Consider the following 21,751-nt stretch of genomic DNA (forward strand, 5'->3'; position numbering starts at 1 on the left):
GCAGTCCCCGAGTCTATGATAATATTGCCTTGTCGAGAAGTATTTGAAGGATAATTAGGAAAGTTGATTGTTGTGATATTCTGTTACTGTTCACGTGAGTTCTATATATAATAACTGCGTCTCTATTGTAAAGTTTTATAAGTAATTCACGTAGAATTACATCTCGTTCAAAAAAAGTTGCACTGATTTGTGTCCCTGGTCCGAATGCAGGATCCTCAACCCAACGGACTAATGTAATTACCTGACAATTTGGGTCCAAATACTACCAAATTAAACACACATGGTCTTTCTGTCTTGTCACCTCTTACTGGACAAAAAGATTTTAATTCTGTGGCTAATCTAAGCAGTATCATGAATCCAATGAACAAACCAGAACTCCGAAAACTTGGATACAAAAAACACGAACAAGGTATCCATCCATTGTTACAGGAAAAAAAAAATTCTTAGTATTCAACCAGCAGCGTCAGAAAAAGCATACCATTCATAGAACTTTCAAAACCATGATTTAGAATTCTATTCTATTAATATTGGAGTTGCCACAGTCTCACCATTCACTTGTGCCTGCAGTTCACTGGGGAAGTCACCTCGAATTATTTGAACTTTAAAGCTCACCTTCTCATCACTGCTCTCCATTAATTCCCAGAAAATCGCGTCTCCAACTTTCAGACCATTGTCACTAGCAAACCGTTTCCAAGATTGTACTTCGAAACGTAATTTTTGGCTGCCTCCCAAGAACGTCATCTCCCAAGATTTTCCGCGACAAGTGACAACAGCAGGAACTGTTTTAGCAGGAAGATTAGACCGCAGTCTGCTAGGAAACACCTACAATATTCAGAATCACAAACGCATAAAGATATTCATTAAACTCATGGTTGCTACCTTATACAGCCATAACCAGTTTGTGCACAGAAAATAAGTCCATACGACCTGATTAAACTTACTTGGTTGAGGTTAATTAGAATATCTAGTTACAGTACTTACCATGTGACATAGTTTATTAACATGTGACAATGAAACAACATGATGGTAAAATGGTTCTTCGGAAAGTGGCGAAAACTCATCATCAACCAGACTTTGGTCCAACCCATCATTGTCGTGGTGGAGTTCAATATCTTTTGCCTCTGAATCCTGTACATTTACATCAATAACTTCTCCATCGGCTGTATATGCGGAGGAATCCACCTAATATGAGTGACCCACAAGTTTAAAGGACAAAATATATATAAAGCTGTCTTGATTCATGTAAAGAAACAATATAAGTGAATATTGATAAAAATGAGTTCATGTATACTACAATGACTTCATGTGCACAACATGGATGGTTGCTGTGAAAGAAGAGCTTCACAATACGGGTGCAAACCGTCTATAAACCGAACCATAAAAGATATCATTTACTTGTTTTAGATTAGTCAAAATCCGCTTTGACTGTTAGACAATGTCCGCATGCAAAATGGATTCTAGTTTTAGTGCCATTGATAGTCAGAAGCATTCTTCCACATATATTGCCAACAAGCAGGAGAAGTAACAACAGAAATTGACCAGAAGGAGCAAAATAATTTTCTGAAGGCAATAATCACATTCCATGCTATATATAACGAACTGAATGCTTGGAAAAGCAAAGCGAAGCGAAGTATAAAGAAAATGTATATTAGGAGAAATTGAAAAACATCTTACATGGCACTGTGGAATAAATAAAATCTTTGTATTTCAAATGAAAAATCATACTCAAAAAAGGAATACAGAGCAACAACTTTTTAACTACAAGTTATAGCTTTCAGTACTATTTAACCAAGGTTTAACTAAATGATCAAAGCATAATACATTGTACTTATGAAATCATATCCTAGTGAAGAGATACCTTAAGACACCCTTATGAACAAAATCATGCACTTATTTACATCTTTTTCCAAAAGATATTGAAACTAAGTGCAAACAGCTAGGCATAAAGATGTGCAGTTTGAGGTCTGTAGATGCATTCATGTAAGCACTTAAAGCAGGTACTAATCAAGAAGCTTATCTCTTAACTCCAAATCTCTACAAACTATGCACATATGCAAAATATTAAATTGAAATAAACAGCCCTTAAAGCTTTAGGTGAACCACCTTCTCGTTTGATTCCATTTTGCCCTCCTCAGACATTGCTTGCCTAGTAGCCTGCCTGGCAGATATTCACAAGAAATTAACGAATAAATCAATGAAAGAACTGAAGTTATTCTTAATTTGAATGATAATGCAGATCATGTTATTCAGTTTCCAAAGCAAAGTAGAACTCTCAACACCGATAGATGTTTCTGGTCATGGACACCAGTCACATTATAAAAATTGTTTGTGATAAGAGGGAAAAAAAGAAGAAGAAGAAGACCATTTTGACTCCATCTACATCAACATAAGGCACCAAGATCTAAAAAAATAAATATTGTAAATCACAAATAAATTCTAGTAATCAGATTAATCAATATTTTTCACGTTCTCCAAAACCTTTAGTTAATTCCTAGTACCAAAAGGAGACAGCTTCTATTTATGATCCTTGAACTGTGGAACTATAGATCCACCATATCTGATTCCCTGGAAATTAAAGTTTTAACATCTATTAGAGTATTACTATCAATTTAAGACATTTGAGCTCTACCAGACAAAAACAAAGCATGGCTACAACCATCAAATAGTAACTGACTGCCCTTTCAGTTTCCATTTTTTATTTTCCCCATTTTACAACCAATCAACACCATTATGCCCCAGAAATTATCGCAAAACTCGTGGCTTCAGCAATGTTCAAAAGAAGCTAATAATCAAGTTACATATGCAGTGAACTACAGATGCAGAACAATTTGAAGAAATGACCTTAAATTAGCATATAATACATGAATAAGTAATATTCAGCAATTAGTACTTCAATTCAGAAAAAATTATTTTGATGAATTGACCATCCAACAAACACAGATCAAATCCATAAAGCAACAATCCTTTCTACTTAGATCCTTCTGTTTGTGATTTTTTGTTTTTCTTTTTAAGATGAATAGTAAAGAAAAAGTCGGCTGCATACCCTCGCTTGTGTAGTCTGCTGTGCCGCCTAATATTTCAACACTTATCTTAGTCATTCTTGTGGTCTCTTGGTATTTATGGTTCTTTTCTGGCTGCCACAAAATTTTCTCAATTTACCTTTCCATATAAGGCTCTTGTCATGAAATATCTTACATGGCCTCATCCTCAACCGTAAATTAATTCCTACACTTAAAACAAAAGTACTTACTTTTCCAAGCTTAATTACATAATGCGTGCATCGACATACATAAGCTTAACTAAGTTGCTTCTAAGAAAACTCCTAAATTAACATTGTCAATTAAAGAATACAAAAGCAGCTTTTTCTTGTATACATAATCATATCTTGTGTATCTAGGACTTTCAAACACTAAAGTCAGAATATGACTTAAGGCTTTTTTTTCCCCCTTAAGATGGCACTGTACCATTTTCATATTTATAGTCGATACAACCACTTTAGCTATATATTATCCAATTTGAATTAGCCAGTTGCAGTGAAAATTAATAAGTTGATGATAAGATTCATTTATGTATGCAAAATGACACATGCTTGACATGTTAGAATTTGCTTAGTGCCTCGGTAGTTACCCAAAATTAGTTTGAAAAGTTGGAACAAGCTGAGGATCTATCAGAAGTTCTCCTGATGTGCCAAAAGTAGATTGATATTTATGAACTCTGGGGTGAAAAACCAGGGCCAAAAGGAACCAATTAGCATTTCAAATAGTATCTCACAATGACAGACAACACTAAGTAGAAGGGAGTTTGGTGCATTTGTAGATACCTGAAGATATATCTAGAAACTTATAAGGTCTAACGAGGCTAATCCAGGCTTTCCATATCTACCTGTCCGCATTCCCTCTACCCTTGGCACACATTTTCCCCCAATCCTAGTAATTAGTAGTTCAAATTTAATTGAGACATATGGTTAAGTGTAATCAATACACAAGTAAGTATTTAAGCAATCAATACATTTCATAGATTAAAGGAGGGTAACCTACTCCACTAGTCCTTAAACTTTTAAGCAAAACTTTGCACAGTCCCTAAACTCAAATCCTCTAACCAAATACTTGGAAAGCAAATTCCCTTCAAACTTTTCAAAAGTCATGTGCTAGTCTCAATTTTGTGATCATTGAACAAATCTGTCATTCACGACGATTGATGAAGGATTTCTCGAAAAGTTAAGAAAAGAAACTTACAGTACTTGGATAATATGTTTAAGGTCCCTTGGATTGTAAAAAGGATCAACATTGCTTAGGCTATCAAAGAGAAATCAGCTAAAGTAAAATTTTAACCAAATAGTCGGTGTTACAAGATTATTCTCGCCCCTAAATTTCTAACTATTGGCATTACAACTTGCAAGGTCGAGTATGCAAATTTGCTTGATAGAGAATTCATAGATGAATTTTCCACTGAGCATCCTCATAAATTGTCTGCTGGAGTAATATGATCAATCCACATTTACTGTTTGCACAAACATTTAAATAGACATCAGGAGGCCAATCTTGTGCTCTAAACACTACAACGATTGAAGAACAATTCCTTGAAAAGTTAAGAAAACTTACAGTACTTGGAAAATATGTTGCAGGTCCCTTGGATTGTGAAAATGCTCAACAGTTAAGCTATCAAAGACAAATCAGGTAAAGTAAAACTTACTGAATTGTCGGTATTACTAAATTATCTCGCCCTGAAATTCAATGAAGTGGTGTTACAACTTACAATGTCTAGTATGCAAATATGCTTGATGGACAATTTATAGAGGAATTTTCCCTGAGGAGCCTCATAAATTGTCTACTGGAGTAATATGACCATCCCACGTTTGCTGTTTGCACAAACATTTACACGGCCATCAGGAGGCCAATCTTGTTAGCTCCAAACACTACAACCTCACATGAAAAAGAAATTTAAACCAGATAGAACTTGCAGCTTTTGACGAATCGCTATTTTCATCAATTTAGCACTATAACTAACTGATTGTTTTTTGGTAGCCTTCCCCTGACCTTTTCGAATTGGACCAAAAAAAAACTTTACGGGCGAACAAACTTTTGTCAGTACTAAATTTCCCAGGATAAGACGAAATCTTCCGAGGTACCCACTGTCAATCATGGGTTTTACTTTTTTCCTATTATTATTCCATTCTAGCGTCCCCGTGGGGGAAAAACACCATAACGGGTCCAATTACATGCACACTGCTCTCTAAGATCTTGAAAATTGCTGGCAGATGTTCACAAATGATTACTGTGGATTACTCTGTAAATTTCACAACGTTTACATACTGTAACTACATACTTCCCCTCAATTAGGATTCCGGGAATGACCAAGTTTGATCCCACTAAAAAAAAAAAACACCACTGTTCTTTTTTCCCCAAAAATATATTCTTCCAAGCCATCAGACAAAATGCATGATTACAATCACATGGTTTAAGCTAATGCAGACGCTTAAAGTTACTATCTTCAGGACAGACGGGAGGAAATAAGGATTTTCCAACATAAAGCACAATTCCAAATGATCACTCAGAACAGCAACACTTCAAATTCAAGAAAAACTTCTATTGGGACTCACCACTGAACAAATTGATTAAAACCCATACATCAATACTACTTTTTTTCTCTTATTCAAAATATTGAAGATCAAAGAAGTTCATGGCTTACTTACCTTTTGTTGCAGAAAGCAAGCACTTCTTTTTGGTTGCCCCGATCGATCCCGCTCTTTCTATTTCTCCAGCATATCCATGGAATTATTTTTTTTTCTCTTCAAAAAGTCTCTTCCCGGCATTACCCAGCGTCTAATACTGTCGCTTGTGCCTCGAGAGTTTTCAACTCTTTGGTAGGCAACAATGAAAAACCAAATACGAGAAAGAAAGCGGGTTTTAGACCGTGGACTAGACTGATTGAGCCCAATCAATCACTTTAGCATTCAATCTTGTTTCATTGATTTTTCAGCCACTTCAATTGTTCTTGGCGCCAAGGAAATTAGTGGTTTGATGTTATGAAGCCTTGTGAATATGTTTGGGACACTTGAGATACGGTTAAACGGCTGATACTGCCTGCTCTATGACTTTGAAAAAAAAATTATAATATAAAGAAGCTTTTTATATCAAGGGATAATTTCAAAAACTCCGCATGAGGTCTCTAACAATTTCAGGAAGCTCCCCTTAGGTTTCAAAAATTACACTCGCCTCCCTTCCTTTCACCATTTATGCTTCAAAATAGGCCCAATAGGCTACCAATTCCTTCAAATATCTTACAATACCCTTTTTGTCAAAAAGATAAAAAGGAATAATAAAAAGAGCTTTGTTGATTGTCTTTCTTCCGACACCAAAGCCAACAAGCTCTTTCTGCCAAAATAAAAGCTTAAAAAAAAATTCAACTATGATGATTGCCTTCTTCCAAACAATGCCACCACAAAAGCCAAACAAACATCCGTATTTAAATCAAAATAAATTCCAATAATTCTAGCACTCAAAACACTACAACCTAATTTATGTCCAGTAGCCCCAACCCCTACATTTACTATACAAGTCAATTAAATCCGTCACTTAGTGCTAAACTGGATAAATCCAACCTCAAATTTTATCCAAAACTAACACTTCATTAACAATCAATAGCGTAGCTCTTTCGTCTTCCTCTCTTTGCAACCTCCTTTATTTTTTTTTTCAACCACCCTTTTTTAAAGCTCATCCATCCCTCAAATTCTTGACTTTTGACATCATTAAGTTTTATCACCCATAATCAACCAACATTTGATAAGATAAATAAACGCAGAAAAATCAAACCCATTACACTTAGAATTAAAAAGATAAAAAGGATGAACCTAATCATATTTGCAAAAAAAGAAATGAGAATAGAGATTAAAAAAAGAAGAAGAAGAAGAAGGGAAGGAGGGGGATAAATATGGGCAAGGGATGATAGATAGAATTGGAGGAAGAATATTAGACAGAGATGAATGGACGGCAGGAATTTAGCGAAAAAAGAAATGAAAGAAAGAGTAAGGCAGAAGGAGAAAGTGTGTCTGTTTCTGTGTGTGTGTGTGAGAGAGAGAGAGATAGAATAAGTCAATTTTGATTTTTCTTGGAATTTCTGAAATTTTCCAACAAAAAATGTCATTAAGTATCCTATATAGGGGTAGTAGAGTACTTTTGCATCAAAAGGGGAGGTATGTGTAATTTTGAAATACTAAGGGGACTTTGTGAAATTGTTAGAAACCTCAGGGGAGGTTTATGAAATTATCCCTTTTATCAACCAATAAAAGGAGCTAAAGTGGGGTTGTTTCAATGTATTTACGTCTTGGACCCAAGCTTCAATATTGTTCGAACTTTGAGTAGTTAGTTCATATAAACAGTCAAATTTCAACAAGTTCTTTCTTTAAGTATACTTAGTTAATAGCCTAAGTGACTTAGCAAGTCTTTCAGGGGTTAAAACCAAGACCTAATTTAGCTTATAAGGCTTAGAATCCTTTTCAAGTCCAAAAACAAAAAAGCAAGGAATAATGGACAAATCACACAAACGTCCCTCTAATATCAAATGCATACTTTTTTTTCACTATTCTAGAAAAAAAAAAAGAATTTCAATAACAAACTTGGCTTTAGTAAGTTAGTCACTAAAAACGAATTTACAATTTTCTTGGACGTAAGTCGGATGTTTAACATTCCCGTCTACAATTTAAAAAATTTCAAAAGGTACATAATATAATAATAGTAGTGCACCTTTGTAGTTTAGATTGGCGGTCTCCCTTTAATCCCTTATATAGCCTAATTGGATCTTTCGTAGAATAGAATAAGTTATAGACATTGTCACGTAAAAACAAAAATAAAGAAAAAGAAATTCAAGAGTTTACTCCAAATTTTTCAGCCTGACCATTTCTACCTTACATAACATATAATGGTTAAAAGAAAACACGCACACACGCACAAAAGTAGAAAAGCTTGGAAACATATTACACGTATTGTGAAGGAGTAGTGAACAGGACATACCTTTCTCCAATAATATTAGCAAGGTGGTGATCCACTGTTAAGAGTTAAGACAAACCTTTTCTCTGATCTTTTCAAGGTGGTGATCAACTATGAAAGGTGTGTGCATGCTAAGACCTTGAATACTAGCACTACTGCTTTCTATCCCCTTTTTCTCTCCTTCAACTCAGCTGCTATGCTACCCAACCAGCCCCAAGGGATGGGAACATTGTGGGTAGCTTGATTAGTCAATGCATCAGGGAGAAGGCAGGGTGGTACTTAGTGCCGGGTTGGGGAGGAGTCGAGGACAAGGCAGTGGGAATGATGATTTCAGCAAATGAATCCTCTGAAGATATGAAGATGATTCGTGACGGGAGGAGGGAAATGACGTGTGGCAGGCTGGTCATAAGTGGTAACAATCACCTTGACCGGATCATTTGTACGGGACAAAACAGTTTGTCTACCGAGGGGTAAAATGTAGATTCGGGACACTGGAGTGTCCGGCCTCAATTGTATAGTAAAACACATGCACTAGTACAGTTTTTTTCAATAGAAGAGTGGTGAAATTTAAGAAATGAGAAGAGGCACGAAGATTTACCGTCAAAGATCTGAAGTTTAATCACTAAATCATGATATATTTTCAGCCACTATCACAATAAATATCCTTATACTATATAAGATTGAGTTTTGATCAAAAAATAGGTTGAATTTCAACCGCATAGGTGGGGGCTTTCTGAGAATGTGAAATGTTGTGTATTAGTTTAAAAGTTTTAAGTACAAGTTAAGGAAGCATGTATTTGGGTATGTTTACTGAAATGACCCCATTTTAATACATTTAAAGTTGTCATTGATGAGCCATTTGGGTATTAATGGAATGTGTAATTAGTGTGCAATCGTTTTTGCATTTTGTACAACCCATATATGCTTGTGTGTTGGTGTAATTACTGGAATATCCCTTAACTACCAATAATTCCCCTTTTCAGCCGCAAATAACCGTTTGAGATGTTGTTTTGTCTGAAACATTTGAATGGCAATCGAATTTAGGAAATGAGCCAATGATTTCTCTATCAATGGTAGGAACCCATTTCTCTATCATTTATAATCTGCATTTATGAGCCACAAACGTTGATCATTTTATCCCCTTTCAGCTTTAGGAGTTAAGTTTTCCCTTTTTGCCTTTGTCTACAACGATTTGCCTCATCGTTTTCTCTTCCATTCGAGCTCAACTCTGAAATTACCTATTATTTCATCATTAATTATACCCAATTCATTGCTGAACCATTGGTATCTTAATGCCAAAACGGTTGATTATCAGTTTCTCCCTGTTCGCATTCTAAGATTGGGATAATTCTACCTGGTTTCATATTAATTAGCTCAGAATGCTCTTCAATCCCAGCTACTCTCGGTGGTTCAGCGTGAGGTTAGATTTCACCCCCCCTAATTTTTCAATTCCTCCCTTAATTTTGTCGGTGTGTTCTTAGTACCTACAATTAGCGACTCTTATCGCGTTGCCTAGCTGCAAGATAGCATTTTTCGCGTTGCCTAACCCCAATTGGTTTGGGTTGGTTATAATCTTATAGGTTTGGAGCAACAGCAAGAAAGAGCTCTTGGTGGGGATTCTGGAATAAGGTTAGCTTTCTGTGTTGCTCTGCCTTTCTGCATTATCAACGACCTTCAATTTGACAAAGTTTTATTGTAACGTTGTGTGAATTGATTGATTATATCGTTTATTTTTTCATACTAAGTTTTATTTCTTCTCACAATGTACTATTATTTGTTCAACAAAAAAACCTCGTTCCCCATAAGCACCAAACACCCGCGCGATGCGCGGGCACTCCCCCTAGTAAATATTAATATGATAAAGATAAATAGTAAGTTAGAAAAGTATAATACATTTTGTCAGTTATTAAAAGTTGTGTTTCGCAATCAATTTTATTCATTTAAATTCAATATTAAACATTTTTGAACCATCACTTGCACCATACAATTACTTTGACAATTGCATAAAATCTTGATCCATAAAATGAAACACTTGGTAAGTTTTGGGACTCATTAGATGTTTTTCATGTAGAAGGTGTACTAACCCGCATACATACACTAATACAACTTAGTGGCATACATACATAAACTAATACACTAATATGTGGCAAATCAGTGAAATTCAAGGGTCAGACGGGACAACCAATCAGACCGCGACTCAAAAATATATCGAATGACATCAACATAATCTCACAAATATAAACATAAGAATGTTAATTAGTTAATGCGTACAAATTCATGTAAATGTATACAACCATTATCAATTTGTCAGTTCATTTTTTTTCCACACATATTATATAATTCAAAACGATAAAAAAAGTAACTCCAATTTGATATTGTTAAAACTTAATTCATGAGTTCGCTAGCTAGAACTAAATTATTGATGTATACTTAATAAATATAAAAATTAGGCCACAAATTGAAATAAGAAAATGTTTATGCAAGTATTTAAAAATATTTCAAACGATAAAGGGTCAAAAGAGAATACTAAGAAAGTTTTGGATGTAAATTTCGATCTTTTTTTTCCTCTTCTAAGACAACTTGTCTAGCTATTTCTTGTTGATGTTGTGTCAGTTGAAGAACACAAGCAATCTTCTGCGTCTATCCTACCCATTTTCATTAATTAACGTCTACTTTTTTTCCTTTATTTTACTAACACAACACAAGATGTATCTTACTCTTTAATATTTTCCTTTTAAATTCTTATTTGTTCCTTTCAAGCCGTTTTCTGTGTATCTCCCTCTCTCTCTAGATTCTCCTTCCTTTTTTTTTTAGATTCGAATTCAGATCTGGCAGTAGTGATTGTTTGAGACATGACATTGGGGTTAGACTTTGAAGAGCTTTAGGAAGAAGTTGAAAATAGAAAATTAAAAAAAAAGAGTCAGCAAAAAAGAATGAATAACTCAACTCTTATCGGTTGAACTGAATTTTTTTAATCAAACTTGACCAGATTTTGCCAAACGATTCTTGATTTGAGAGGTTCTAGTTTAAAAACATAGCTCAATGGTACGTCTCTTGCACTAATTCTCAACTCTACATGCCTCCATACTTAGATGTACAACGGTAGGGTCGTATCCGGCATGTGATGAAAATATGAGTAGCCTAGTTAACGGAAACATTATCATCACGTAATGAGGTGGCTCTCCTACGATGCCTACTTCCCACGCATCTGCTTGGGTAGATACTCGATAGACATCGAAAGGTGCAGTGTGAGAGGCAAATGGACCGATATTCTGATGGTCAAAGGGTCCAACTACAGTTCGAATTCCCTGATTCAAATATTGTAATGTCCTGAATACCTCTTCCCGTATCAAAGTAAGCCCGAGATGAGCACATGTGTGCTCCTTCACAAAAGTTATAATTTTTCACATATTGTGTGTGCATCTTAAGGTCGTTCTAAGCTGTCAATTACATGGTAGTGAAGCATTGTGGGATCGGCACCTAACATATCAAGTTGTTGGTTAACTTTTTCTTACTTTGTATTCCCTATTGTGTTTGATTGACCACAGTTTAATGGCTTGTTGCACATGTTTCTTTATTTCAAACACCATGTCCAATCTTAACTATTTTGTACGCTCATCCTACACATTTTATTTATCAACAGCAATGATGTGAGTGAGATTAAATTCTATTATATCATCAACACCATCTCTATCCTGCAAATACGGGGCCGTATAAAACTTACTTGATGAACTCGGACCCGACCCAACGTCAAGATTGAACTCTTGTTGGTCGCTCCATCCTGTTCCTCATCACTATCGTCGAAATTATCGCCATCAGGTTTTGGTTTAGTGTTAGAATCTACATCAGCTCCTTCGTTTTCTAGTATATTTGGTAGAGGGGAAGTTAGGGGAATTTGCGGTGAGCATAATTCATCCCTAGAAGCACTGTTAACTCTCCAATTACTTTTGCCCCACTCATACTTTCGACTTACATGATCCTTCCTTCGATTGGACTCATCATGTATGCAAACTCCGATTGTACTAACATGATAATACGATACGAGGTTGTTGATAGCATATGGTTTGACTCTACTTGGGGACCACCTTGAACAAATGAAACTTGTCCAACATTGACATTACTATGGTCTGGTTGGGGCGCTGGGCCGGGCCGGAGTGGGGATTAGTCGGGCCGCCTTTACGGACTTGACCCGGACACCCCACTCCGTCGACAAAAAAAAAAAAAAAAAAAAAAAAAAGACATTACTATGGTCATACCGGAACTATTGCTCCACCTCTATGTATATGTCACATCCCATGTGCAGTGATATTATTTTCATGTGGTACATCATATCCATGTTTTCTTCACACCCCAAGCGCAATTCAACAAAAATACCTGACCTACTGAATTCTTGGACCACATATTCAAATTGAACACAGTTCAATTTACACTCTATTCTTGGACCTCATGTAAATATACACTCTATTAACCAACTCGGCGTAACCTATTCTATCTTTCACTAATATTACTTTTTTGCACCTTAGAGGATCATATGAAAATGATCCTTCAGTCTCCACTATTTTGCCTTACCAATAAAACTAAATCACAAATATTTTCTTCACACCACAAACGTAGTCTAATAAAGGCACTTAGACTTACTGAATTCCTGACTATAGATTCAAATTGAATACAGTTCGATCTAGGCCCATGTAAATATACATTCTATTAACCAACTCAGCGTAACCTATTCGATCTTTCACTAATATGATTTTTTTACACCTTGGAGGATCATATGAAAATGATTCTCTGGTCTCCACTCTTTTGCCTCTCCAATAAAACTGAATCACCAATGCAAGGTTTGTGGACATTTTTTGCCTAATTTTATAAATATTATTTATTGTAGATTCGAGCGCTTATGTGATTCCAAACATGGATTTACATTAACTATACTAAAATTAATTACATCGATAATAAAACAATCACGAACGAAATAATATGCAGTAGCAATAACTAATAGAATAACTAAACAAGCAAGAATTTGTCATTAAACATAAAATTAACGGCAACTTATGCTATTACTATGTAATAATTTAATGATTCCTATTTAGTATTAATGAAACACTTATTACTATTTTTTATTCACTATTACTAGTATTAATATTTCTAAATAATTACTACTACTTACTACTTTTTTATTAATGAAACCCTTGTTACTATTTTTTATTCACTATTACTAGTATTACTATTACTAAGTAATTACTAATATTTACTATGACTAGTATTACTATTACTATTTACTATTATTATTTATTATTATTATTATTATTAACTATTTACTATTATTATTTATTATTATTATTATTATTATTATTATTAACTATTTACTATTTACTATTTACCATTTATCCTCTTCTACTATTAACTAATTATTTTTACTATTATTATTACCGTTATTTTTCTTTACTGTTAATATTCACTATTACTATTGTTGCTATTACTATTTACTTTTACTATTGCTGTTACGATTTATTTTTACTGTTATTTTTGCTATTTACTTTTATTATTATTATTATTACTATTACTATTGACTTTTACTCTTTTTTTTACTATTTACTGTATAGTACTTGTACGTAAGCTGTATGATGGGTTGTCCTATATAGTACTTGTACTATTTACTTTTACTTTTTTTTTAACTAGTCTAAGTTTTGACAATTCTAAACACGAAGTTATTAAATATAATTATTAGTAACTATTTGTATTAAATAGCAACATTAAGACATAAAAACATGTAAATCCTAAACATGAACACTATTAATTAATAAACCATTCCTAATTTAACTAACTCAATTACTAATCAAATATAATAATTAACACTGATTAAATGTAATCAACTAATAAACAAACTAATACTAGTTAAATATAATTAAATGTAACACATAAGATTTGTCTTCGTACTTGTTGGTTCGTTAGAAATTCTAGCCGTCTACCAATTTCAAATCCCAACAACAGCTTTTTTCGACCAATACAGGAGCTTTTTGACAAAAAATCCCAGTAATGGAAGGAAGAAACTGGAGACACTCGGAGTGTAAGGGTACAACCGTACAAATGGGGTTGTGCCAGTGATATATTTATAACCGAAGCATGTTGCATCATTTAACCGAAGCAAGGCATTTTTTTTAAAAAAAAGTTTCATTCTTCTTTTAAATTGCTGTGTTAAAAAAAATCAAAAATAAATTAATTTTCTCTCCACACCGTAAATCTCATTTGTGGCGACCCTGCTAGAGCACAAATTTGTCCAAAACACCAAATTTGTCATGATTTCTTATTTTCGCAATATTGACAGAAATTTGCCCATTAAAAGTGTTACAATATTTATTTTCAAAAAATTATTCCAAATTCCAAATGACCTCCGATCCGAACACTCTTTTTTTTTTTTTTTTTGTCGAAACGATAGATGTCCTATAATCTAATCTAGCCTAGTCTAAGGGGAAGGGGAGGAGGTTCGATGTGAGTACAGACTCCATCGATGAAAGTCAATTAAGACCACCACAAATTGTGACAAATTTGTGGGAGGCAGGGATTGAACCCCTGACCTCCAGCATCACCTTTAATGGTGATGACCACCGGACCAAATGGCCAGTGGCCCGATCCGAACACTCTTGACATTAGTGATTTTGCATAGAATTTGAGAAAGTGAAGACAACTAGACAAGACAATGGAAGGTCATCGCCAAAACTTTTTACTACTCATTTACTGCTGTAAAGCTTCAGGATCTCAAATTCAAATGGCAAACCAATACTTATTTAAAAAATCAACCCTTCTCTTCACTGTTCTCTCTGGAGTCTGGTGCCAGTCGTAGACTACAAGTAATAAGAAATTGAATTGGACTCTTGAGTTGTCGATCCAATTTTTCTGGGAATTGAAGGAGAAGTTGAAAAATGGCAACAAAACAAATGGAAGAGATACAGAAGAAACTATCAATGTTGAATTACCCAAGAGCAAATGCACCTGCTCAATCACTTCTCTTTGCCGGCATGGAACGCTATGCTCTCCTTGAATGGCTCTTCTTTAAGTAAAGTTCATCACTTTTTTTGAAAATTATTTTGGGGCAGGATTTAATTTCGTGTTTATGAGATTTTCTTATCTGGGTTTTTCTTTTTGCAGGCTATTAGGTGATAAATCTCCATTTTCTCAGCAGAACCTACAAGGAGATGCGATGGATCGTGATGAAGAAACTTCTCGAATTCAATGTTAGTGCTTCTCATCCTCAGACTTTGAACTTTAGCGAGAATCATGAATAATTTTGTCTTTTCGATTTTGATTTGATCAATTGAATTTATCAATGTACAAGGTCTAATTTTTAAAATACTCAAATGGGTAATGAGGAGTTTGAAGGTAAATTTTTTTTTTTCCTGATTATGGTTTAAGAGGTATAAGGACTTTCAGAATTTGCTATTTTATTTGCAGACTTGGCCGAGATTGCTAAGTTTCTGGGCATTACCACTACTGTAGATACTGAAGCAATCCAAGTGAGTTTGGTGTCTTTTTACCTGCCTGCTTTGATTCTGAAAAGGTTGTCCAAGGCTTATGTGGTGATAACAATTATGTGAAACGCACTCTTTTCATAATATAAAGTCTGGCGGTTTGTTTTTCTCTTGTTTTTGTTATTTAACATCAGTGGTTGTTTGACCAGATATTGGAAGCTTGTAGGTTTCATAGGTTTTTCAGTCTTGTTGACATTTATCTGTTATGTGAGAGAAGTCTTTCTATCATCTAGAGTTGCCTCTGCCATTTTTATGGTTTTGAGATGATTGTGGATTGGGTAGCAATCAATGGCTCTTGCAAGCTTATGTCTAACTTATGGGCTATAGTAGCTGAGATTAGGATCTCCATTCTCTTGGAATGAAGACTGCTAGCTGCTTCATTTGGTCTTTGAGAAACTACAAGTCCACAATGGCTGAGATGAAGAGCGTGTTATTCTGTTTTCATGATATTCTTCATGTTTACAGTATTTTCTACAGGATATGTAGGGTTCAGCTTTTAGCTGTAGAGAAAATGTTCATAGGGCTAGTTACTGGTTACTGACAGTTTAGATCACAAAATTGGGCCCTTCTAATGTTCTGTTGATTAGGTGAAAAATCAGCAAGGAGATGGCCATTTTTCTTTGCATTTCCTAGTTCTCTGTAGCAATTTGGAAGATTTATATGTACTCCGATTTGAACTTTCCTGATATGAGATCTTCTTTCGCAGGGAAGAGGTAGTTATGAAGACCGTACAGAAATGCTTCGTCTTATTGTAGATCTTGTTGAGGCTAGCATATATGCTGATAATCCCGAATGGAGGTTGAGATTTTCTTTGTGTTCTTTTGACTAACTTTAGCAATGAAATCTTGTTTTGCTGGGATATCATTTTGTTTTGATAAAATTCAAAATGTTGAGAAATTAATTGATGTATGACAACCTTGATTTTCTCTGTTCTGCTTTCCTCTTTATCCATTAGTAAAAACTGTTGCCCCTCCAGTGTTGATGAGCAGGTAGCAAGGGACATACAACTTATAGATGCCATTGCAGAAAGACAAGCACAGATTTTTTCTGAAGAATGCAAGTTGTTTCCTGCAGATGTACAGATTCAATCTATATATCCATTGTAAGCAAGTACTTTTTGCAGCTTTAACTTGATGTGACTTCCTTTTCATTGAGTTTGTGGTGAACATTCGTAGGTTTAAATATCTTGCAGCAATGCTTTTTATTTTAGTTGCTGTTTTTAGAACTTTGTATGAGCTTAGTTGTATGAGCATTGATTTCTGTGAACTTGGACATTCAATGTTTTGGTGCATCTATATTTTGTCGAAAAAATCATTGGTCATCTATAATGAGGATTCCTCAAACTGCTTGCATTGATGCTTTCTGTTTTGGGTGGATGTGGTTGGGTAGAAGGATTTCCTTCTCTCTTTGCTGATAAGTTTCATTGGTTTGCCTTTTATTTCTTTTGCCTCTTGTTTTGCTGCTCAATTGGTGATACTGGATCATTATGCTGTGTGGAGATGAGAACTTTAGCTCTAACAATGGAATGATTATTTGCATACTGCTGTTAACGAGTCGGCTTGGGTGCTTGGGGTATTCTTGTAGTTAAATATTTTCTGGGTGAAAGTTGGGTAGGGATTGCTTATATGAATGGTTAAACTTGCGAGGGAACACCAGCATTAAATCTAGTACCACTTCAGCATGTTTTAAGGACATCTATTGCTTTTCTTTTGGGATTCAGTCCGGTGACTGCAAGATCTATCTGTTCCCTCCCTATCAGTCCTTATTCTATATTTTGTTTTAGTAGTTCATATAAACAGCCGTGTTTGTGAAAATTTTTGTTCCATTACTAGTAAGTAAGCTCTCTAATCTGTTTGCAGCACACATATTATTGTTTTCTTTTAATTTTCTTCGCCAGATGTCGTAACTCTTTGTACTGTTAACCCAAGCACAATTGCAGGCCTGACATACCTGATCTGGAGAAACAGCTTTCCGATCAATCAAACAGGCTTCTGAGTCTTCAGGAGATGGTTGATGATTTAGCATCTAAGGTCATTCAACTTGCTAACCAGCTTTCTTTCATTAACTTCCTTGTCTTACCCTGGATGAATTTCTCCTGATTATGCTTCAAAAGATTTGGATCTTTTTACAGTGTCATGCTCAGTTGGAAATGATTTTCTCTTTTTATTTTCATGTGCAGCACTCATACAATCCGGATGAGGACTATGCGGAAGTAGAAGCAAAATTACGGGCATATTTGGAGTCTTTTCTAGAAACTGCAAGATCCTTTAATTCCATTTACACCAAGGTTGTGTCTCTTTCTCACATTATTCTGCTTTCTTAGGTTACTGAGATTTTGCAATTATCATATGGACCTCTTTTAAACAGCTTAAGTAGCTAGTACTTGCTAGTTGGTTGCTAAGGTTCTCCTTGTTTAACTTCTGCTTTGTCTTAAGTTAGAACTTTCCATGTTTATTGGGTGCATATTCACTTTCTGCACATCTTTGATTTTGAGTGGCCTCGGGGTAAAAAGCAAAGTGTTGCCCGTGCTAGCTTTAGCAAAGATCTAGTTGACTTCTGGAACAGTTTGGGTTTTTACAGCATGCTATACTTTGGTACGATTACCTTGGATGGCTTGGAATAGGATTTGCACAACAGCTGTTCCTTCTTTCTTCGTCTTCTTTCTTTTCTTAATTTCATGCATCTGCTTTACAAATTTGTTTATTGGTTTTTCATTCTGAATATTGTTTTATTTGTAGGAAATTCGTCCTTGGACACACATGATGGAGGTTCCACAATTGCATGGATTTGGTCCAGCAGCCAATAGGCTGTTGGAAGCATATAAAATGCTTTTGAAGGTATCTCACATTAAAGTTTGCTATTTTTATCAAGAAATTGTTTGGACATAACTGTTTGAAATGGTGATTAACCTGATTTTTTCCAATTGAAGTTTTTTAAGCATGATCAAATGCAAAAAGTTTTTGACAGAGCATGAGTTTAGTTCTATCTAGATTATAGGCAGATTGAATGTACTTTTTTTGCCCTAAATTCAGTTGAATGTACTTGAATTCATCTGAATAACCTTTTGGCCATTTTTAAGACATTACGATGGCAATTTTGACAGTCAAATAATAGTTATTCATAGACTAATATTAACTATTTAAGAAAAATTTAAATCCGTACATGCAGATAGCACTGACAAGAGGGTTTGGAAACCAGTAATGCTGAACCTTAATCTAGTTTCCAACTTATACAATTTCACTTTAGTGGGAAGTAATGGTGGCCTGTGTAAGGAAATGCCTGGACCCTTGAACCAAAAGGGGTAGAAAGAAGGACATTAACATGCTGGAGTGCTCAATTTGTGATGTGTGTGGACCTCAAAAACATTTTAAATAGACTCAGTCCAGTGTGGCAAAGTCAAAACTACCTAGTGCCTTCAAGGAGAGAGGAAGTTGAAATGGTATGCTAGCATATGAATCTGGAAAGAAAAATCAGTGTGTTGTAAGTGTTATTTAAGGTAATAATGTGATGAAGTCCTAAAAGGTCTTTATGGATGTGGTGGTTACGTGAAGGTGGATACAGTTTGGACGATGTCAGCATCCATTGTGTATTTTGGTAATTGAAGGGCAATGATGAATAGAACAACAGCGTGATTAGGGAGGGAGAAAATTTCAGCTTAATCTGCCATGTTCAGTGGTTACATGAAAGATGAAGTGCTGCAAAAAGCAAAACCAAGGGATAAGTCAGGTTGAAACCCATCGAAAAGAAAAAGATTGAAATGGGCATATTTGCAAAGACAAAATACAAGATTCTTGTTGAATCATACAAGTAGGGTAACATCAGAACAGATTGATTCATATTTAGATGCAGGATAACTTAGACTTTGAGTAATGTTGTCTCCTATCTCTTCTACCAGAACCTGTTCTATGGGTATTATAAATTATGAAAAGCAAAAGCATCAGACTTATATTTTAGATATTGACAATCTAGAAATTTAGTTATTACAGTGACTATGGACAAATGAAAGCTTCTACTAATTTGAAAATTCAATTAGTATGGGAAAAGGAAACAGAGAAATGAATCCTTCAATAGCTCAGGAAAAGAAATTGGTACTGGTATATGCAATAAGCTTTTGCTTTAGCTTTAGTTGCCCTTGTACTCCACTGGCTGGTACCATGCTTTTTTGTTTTATTATTATTTTTTCAACTGAATACTTGGTGGTCATCTGAACCCTTCTCTTTTCTCCTGGAATTTGCAGTTTTTAGGAAATTTGAAGAACCTTCGAGATTCGCATGCTGCAGTTGCTGTTGGATCATCTGAATCAGTTGGTGGTGAGCCATCTTCAGTCACGAGAATAATCTCCGAGTGTGAAACATCATTGACTCTCTTGAACCGTGATCTTGGTATTCTATCGGCTTCAATTGCTCGGGAGAAAGGCCAGGATATAATGCTGTGAGATTTGTAGTATTTACACAAGAAGAGGAGGTTCTCCGTCGCGATTGAAGTTTGAATGATAGAAACCATACTTCTTGGGGACTGAGCACTAATGTCATGTTTAGGCCAATATAGGGCATTGGCCTGTTGTATTACATTGTGAGTTGAATGTTATTAACTGTGCATGATGACCTGAGAGCACCTTGAATTGTACCAGTTCAAAATATTGATGAGTGATGGATCTTCATACCTAGAGTGATTTAAAGTTGAGGTCCTTCATGGTCATTGTCCGCCCTTGTAATCAAATTTTGAAGCTTCCTATTCATCATTTTGCTTATTTAGATGGTTACAATTTTCCCATATGAATCAATTGAATTGGTTAAATGCTAGTCTTCAGAGACAATAGTTTGCAGATTGCAGACTATCAAGTACTATCAAATAGGACTGAGAAGTAGAGGAAAACCAACTTCTTACTTTTATTTTGTTGAAGGAAGTGGAAAACCAACTTTTAACACTTGAGTCATATGCTGCAGATCTTTATTATAGCATCAGAATAGGAACAAGAATGACCTTACCTCACATGTATATTTACCAAAAGAACTATTCCATCCCATTGAAGTATATGATGTATACGTGGCAAATTCAGGTGTAGTAAAAGAGATCATCAGCTATATTTGTGGGATCAGGATCTTGTTTACCACTTTCAGGATCCTCATTAGAAACCTGTCCTTGATCATTCTTTCCCTCATCACTATCACTGAAGGCCCTCTTCGCCATGCATCCTCACAAGGCCCCTGGGCCGGATGGTAGGTTCCCTTTATTTTTTCAAAAATTTTGGAATATAGTTAAAAGAGAGGTGATTGATTTGGTTAGACAGTTTTTCAAGGGAAATTTCTTGCCTAAAGCTACAAATGAAACTCTGGTCACCTTGATTCCAAAAAATGATGCCCCCATTAATGTCAATCAGTTCAGACCCATTAGTTTATGTAATGTGGTCTACAAAATCATTGCAAAAATTCTCATCAATAGGATGAAACCGCTCCTTCCAAATTGCATCAATCCCGCCCAATCTGTTTTTATCCCTAGTAGGCAAATCGTTGATAATATCATTCTAGCTCATGAAAGCATTCATCACCTCAATAACAAGAGACGAGGTAAAAATGGCTATATGGCCATGAAATTAGACATGTCAAAAGCCTATGATAGAGTGAAGTGGAACTTTATTGCTGCGGTGATGGCTAAAATGGGCTTCTGCCCTATTTGGATTAAATGGATTATCACTTGCTTAAATTCAGTTTCATTTTCTTTCAATATCAATGGTGACAAAAAAGGCTATGTAGTTCCTTCTAGGGGCATTAGACAAGGGACCCCTTATCCCCTTACCTTTTCATTATCTGTGCTGAAGGCCTCTCTAGTCTCTTTAACCAAGCCTTGGAAAACAAAAGAATCTCTGGTCTGAAGCTGGCTAGGAACGCTCCAAGTCTGTCCCACCTTTTGTTTGCTGACGATTCCTTGATTTTTTGTAAAGCAAATGTAGGTGAGATAAAGGAAATAAAGAGAATCCTGAAAGTCTATGAAACCACATCAGGACAACAAATCAACTTGGAGAAATCAACGGCCCTTTTCAGCAAGAACACAAACAGACAGGTGTCGGAAGACATAATGAGGGAGCTGGAGGGAATCAAAGTAGTTGCTCAGGGTAAATACTTGGGACTTCCCCTTGTTATAGGACGGTCAAAAAATCAGATTATGAGTTTCATCCGGGAAAGTGTCAAAAAGAAAATTCAAGGTTGGGAAGGAAGATTGCTGAACCAAGCAGGAAAAGAAGTC

General features: G+C 35.3%; 2 protein-coding genes across 2 annotated transcripts; one reads left to right on the forward strand and one right to left on the reverse strand.

Moving 5' to 3' along the window:
• Window positions 1-286: 286 nt before the first annotated feature.
• On the reverse strand, window positions 287-6,042 carry LOC113729582 (B3 domain-containing protein Os04g0386900-like). The gene is made up of 4 exons (XM_027253858.2): window positions 5,693-6,042; window positions 2,104-2,158; window positions 982-1,182; window positions 287-822 (listed from the first exon to the last, which is right to left on the reverse strand). The coding sequence occupies exons 2-4, from the start codon at window positions 2,137-2,139 to the stop codon at window positions 514-516; spliced, it is 546 nt and encodes a 181-aa protein (XP_027109659.2). The 5' UTR covers window positions 2,140-2,158; window positions 5,693-6,042; the 3' UTR covers window positions 287-513.
• Window positions 6,043-14,677: 8,635 nt separating this feature from the next.
• LOC113732118 (AUGMIN subunit 7-like) lies at window positions 14,678-20,281 on the forward strand. The gene is made up of 9 exons (XM_027257750.2): window positions 14,678-15,036; window positions 15,129-15,214; window positions 15,432-15,493; window positions 16,215-16,306; window positions 16,485-16,610; window positions 17,448-17,538; window positions 17,688-17,795; window positions 18,247-18,345; window positions 19,746-20,281. Exons 1-9 carry the CDS (start codon window positions 14,903-14,905, stop codon window positions 19,941-19,943), a joined length of 996 nt encoding a protein of 331 aa, XP_027113551.1. The 5' UTR covers window positions 14,678-14,902; the 3' UTR covers window positions 19,944-20,281.
• The last annotated feature ends 1,470 nt before the right edge of the window (window positions 20,282-21,751 follow it).

The sequence above is a fragment of the Coffea arabica genome, chromosome 2e, assembly GCF_036785885.1.
Source record: "Coffea arabica cultivar ET-39 chromosome 2e, Coffea Arabica ET-39 HiFi, whole genome shotgun sequence".
Lineage (NCBI taxonomy): Eukaryota > Viridiplantae > Streptophyta > Magnoliopsida > Gentianales > Rubiaceae > Coffea > Coffea arabica.

Bases quoted from the DNA above. Each gene is read 5' to 3' on its own strand.
- LOC113729582 (XM_027253858.2), bottom strand. From the start codon at position 2,139: ATGTCTGAGGAGGGCAAAATGGAATCAAACGAGAAG. The intron at 1,183-2,103 runs GTGGTTCACCTA...CACTCATATTAG, and splicing joins AAATGGAATCAAACGAGAAG to GTGGATTCCTCCGCATATAC. The intron at 823-981 runs GTAAGTACTGTA...TGAATATTGTAG, and splicing joins TTAATAAACTATGTCACATG to GTGTTTCCTAGCAGACTGCG.
- LOC113732118 (XM_027257750.2), top strand. From the start codon at position 14,903: ATGGCAACAAAACAAATGGAAGAGATACAGAAGAAACTATCAATGTTG. The intron at 15,215-15,431 runs GTTAGTGCTTCT...TTTTATTTGCAG, and splicing joins AGAAACTTCTCGAATTCAAT to ACTTGGCCGAGATTGCTAAG. The intron at 17,796-18,246 runs GTTGTGTCTCTT...TTTTATTTGTAG, and splicing joins TTAATTCCATTTACACCAAG to GAAATTCGTCCTTGGACACA.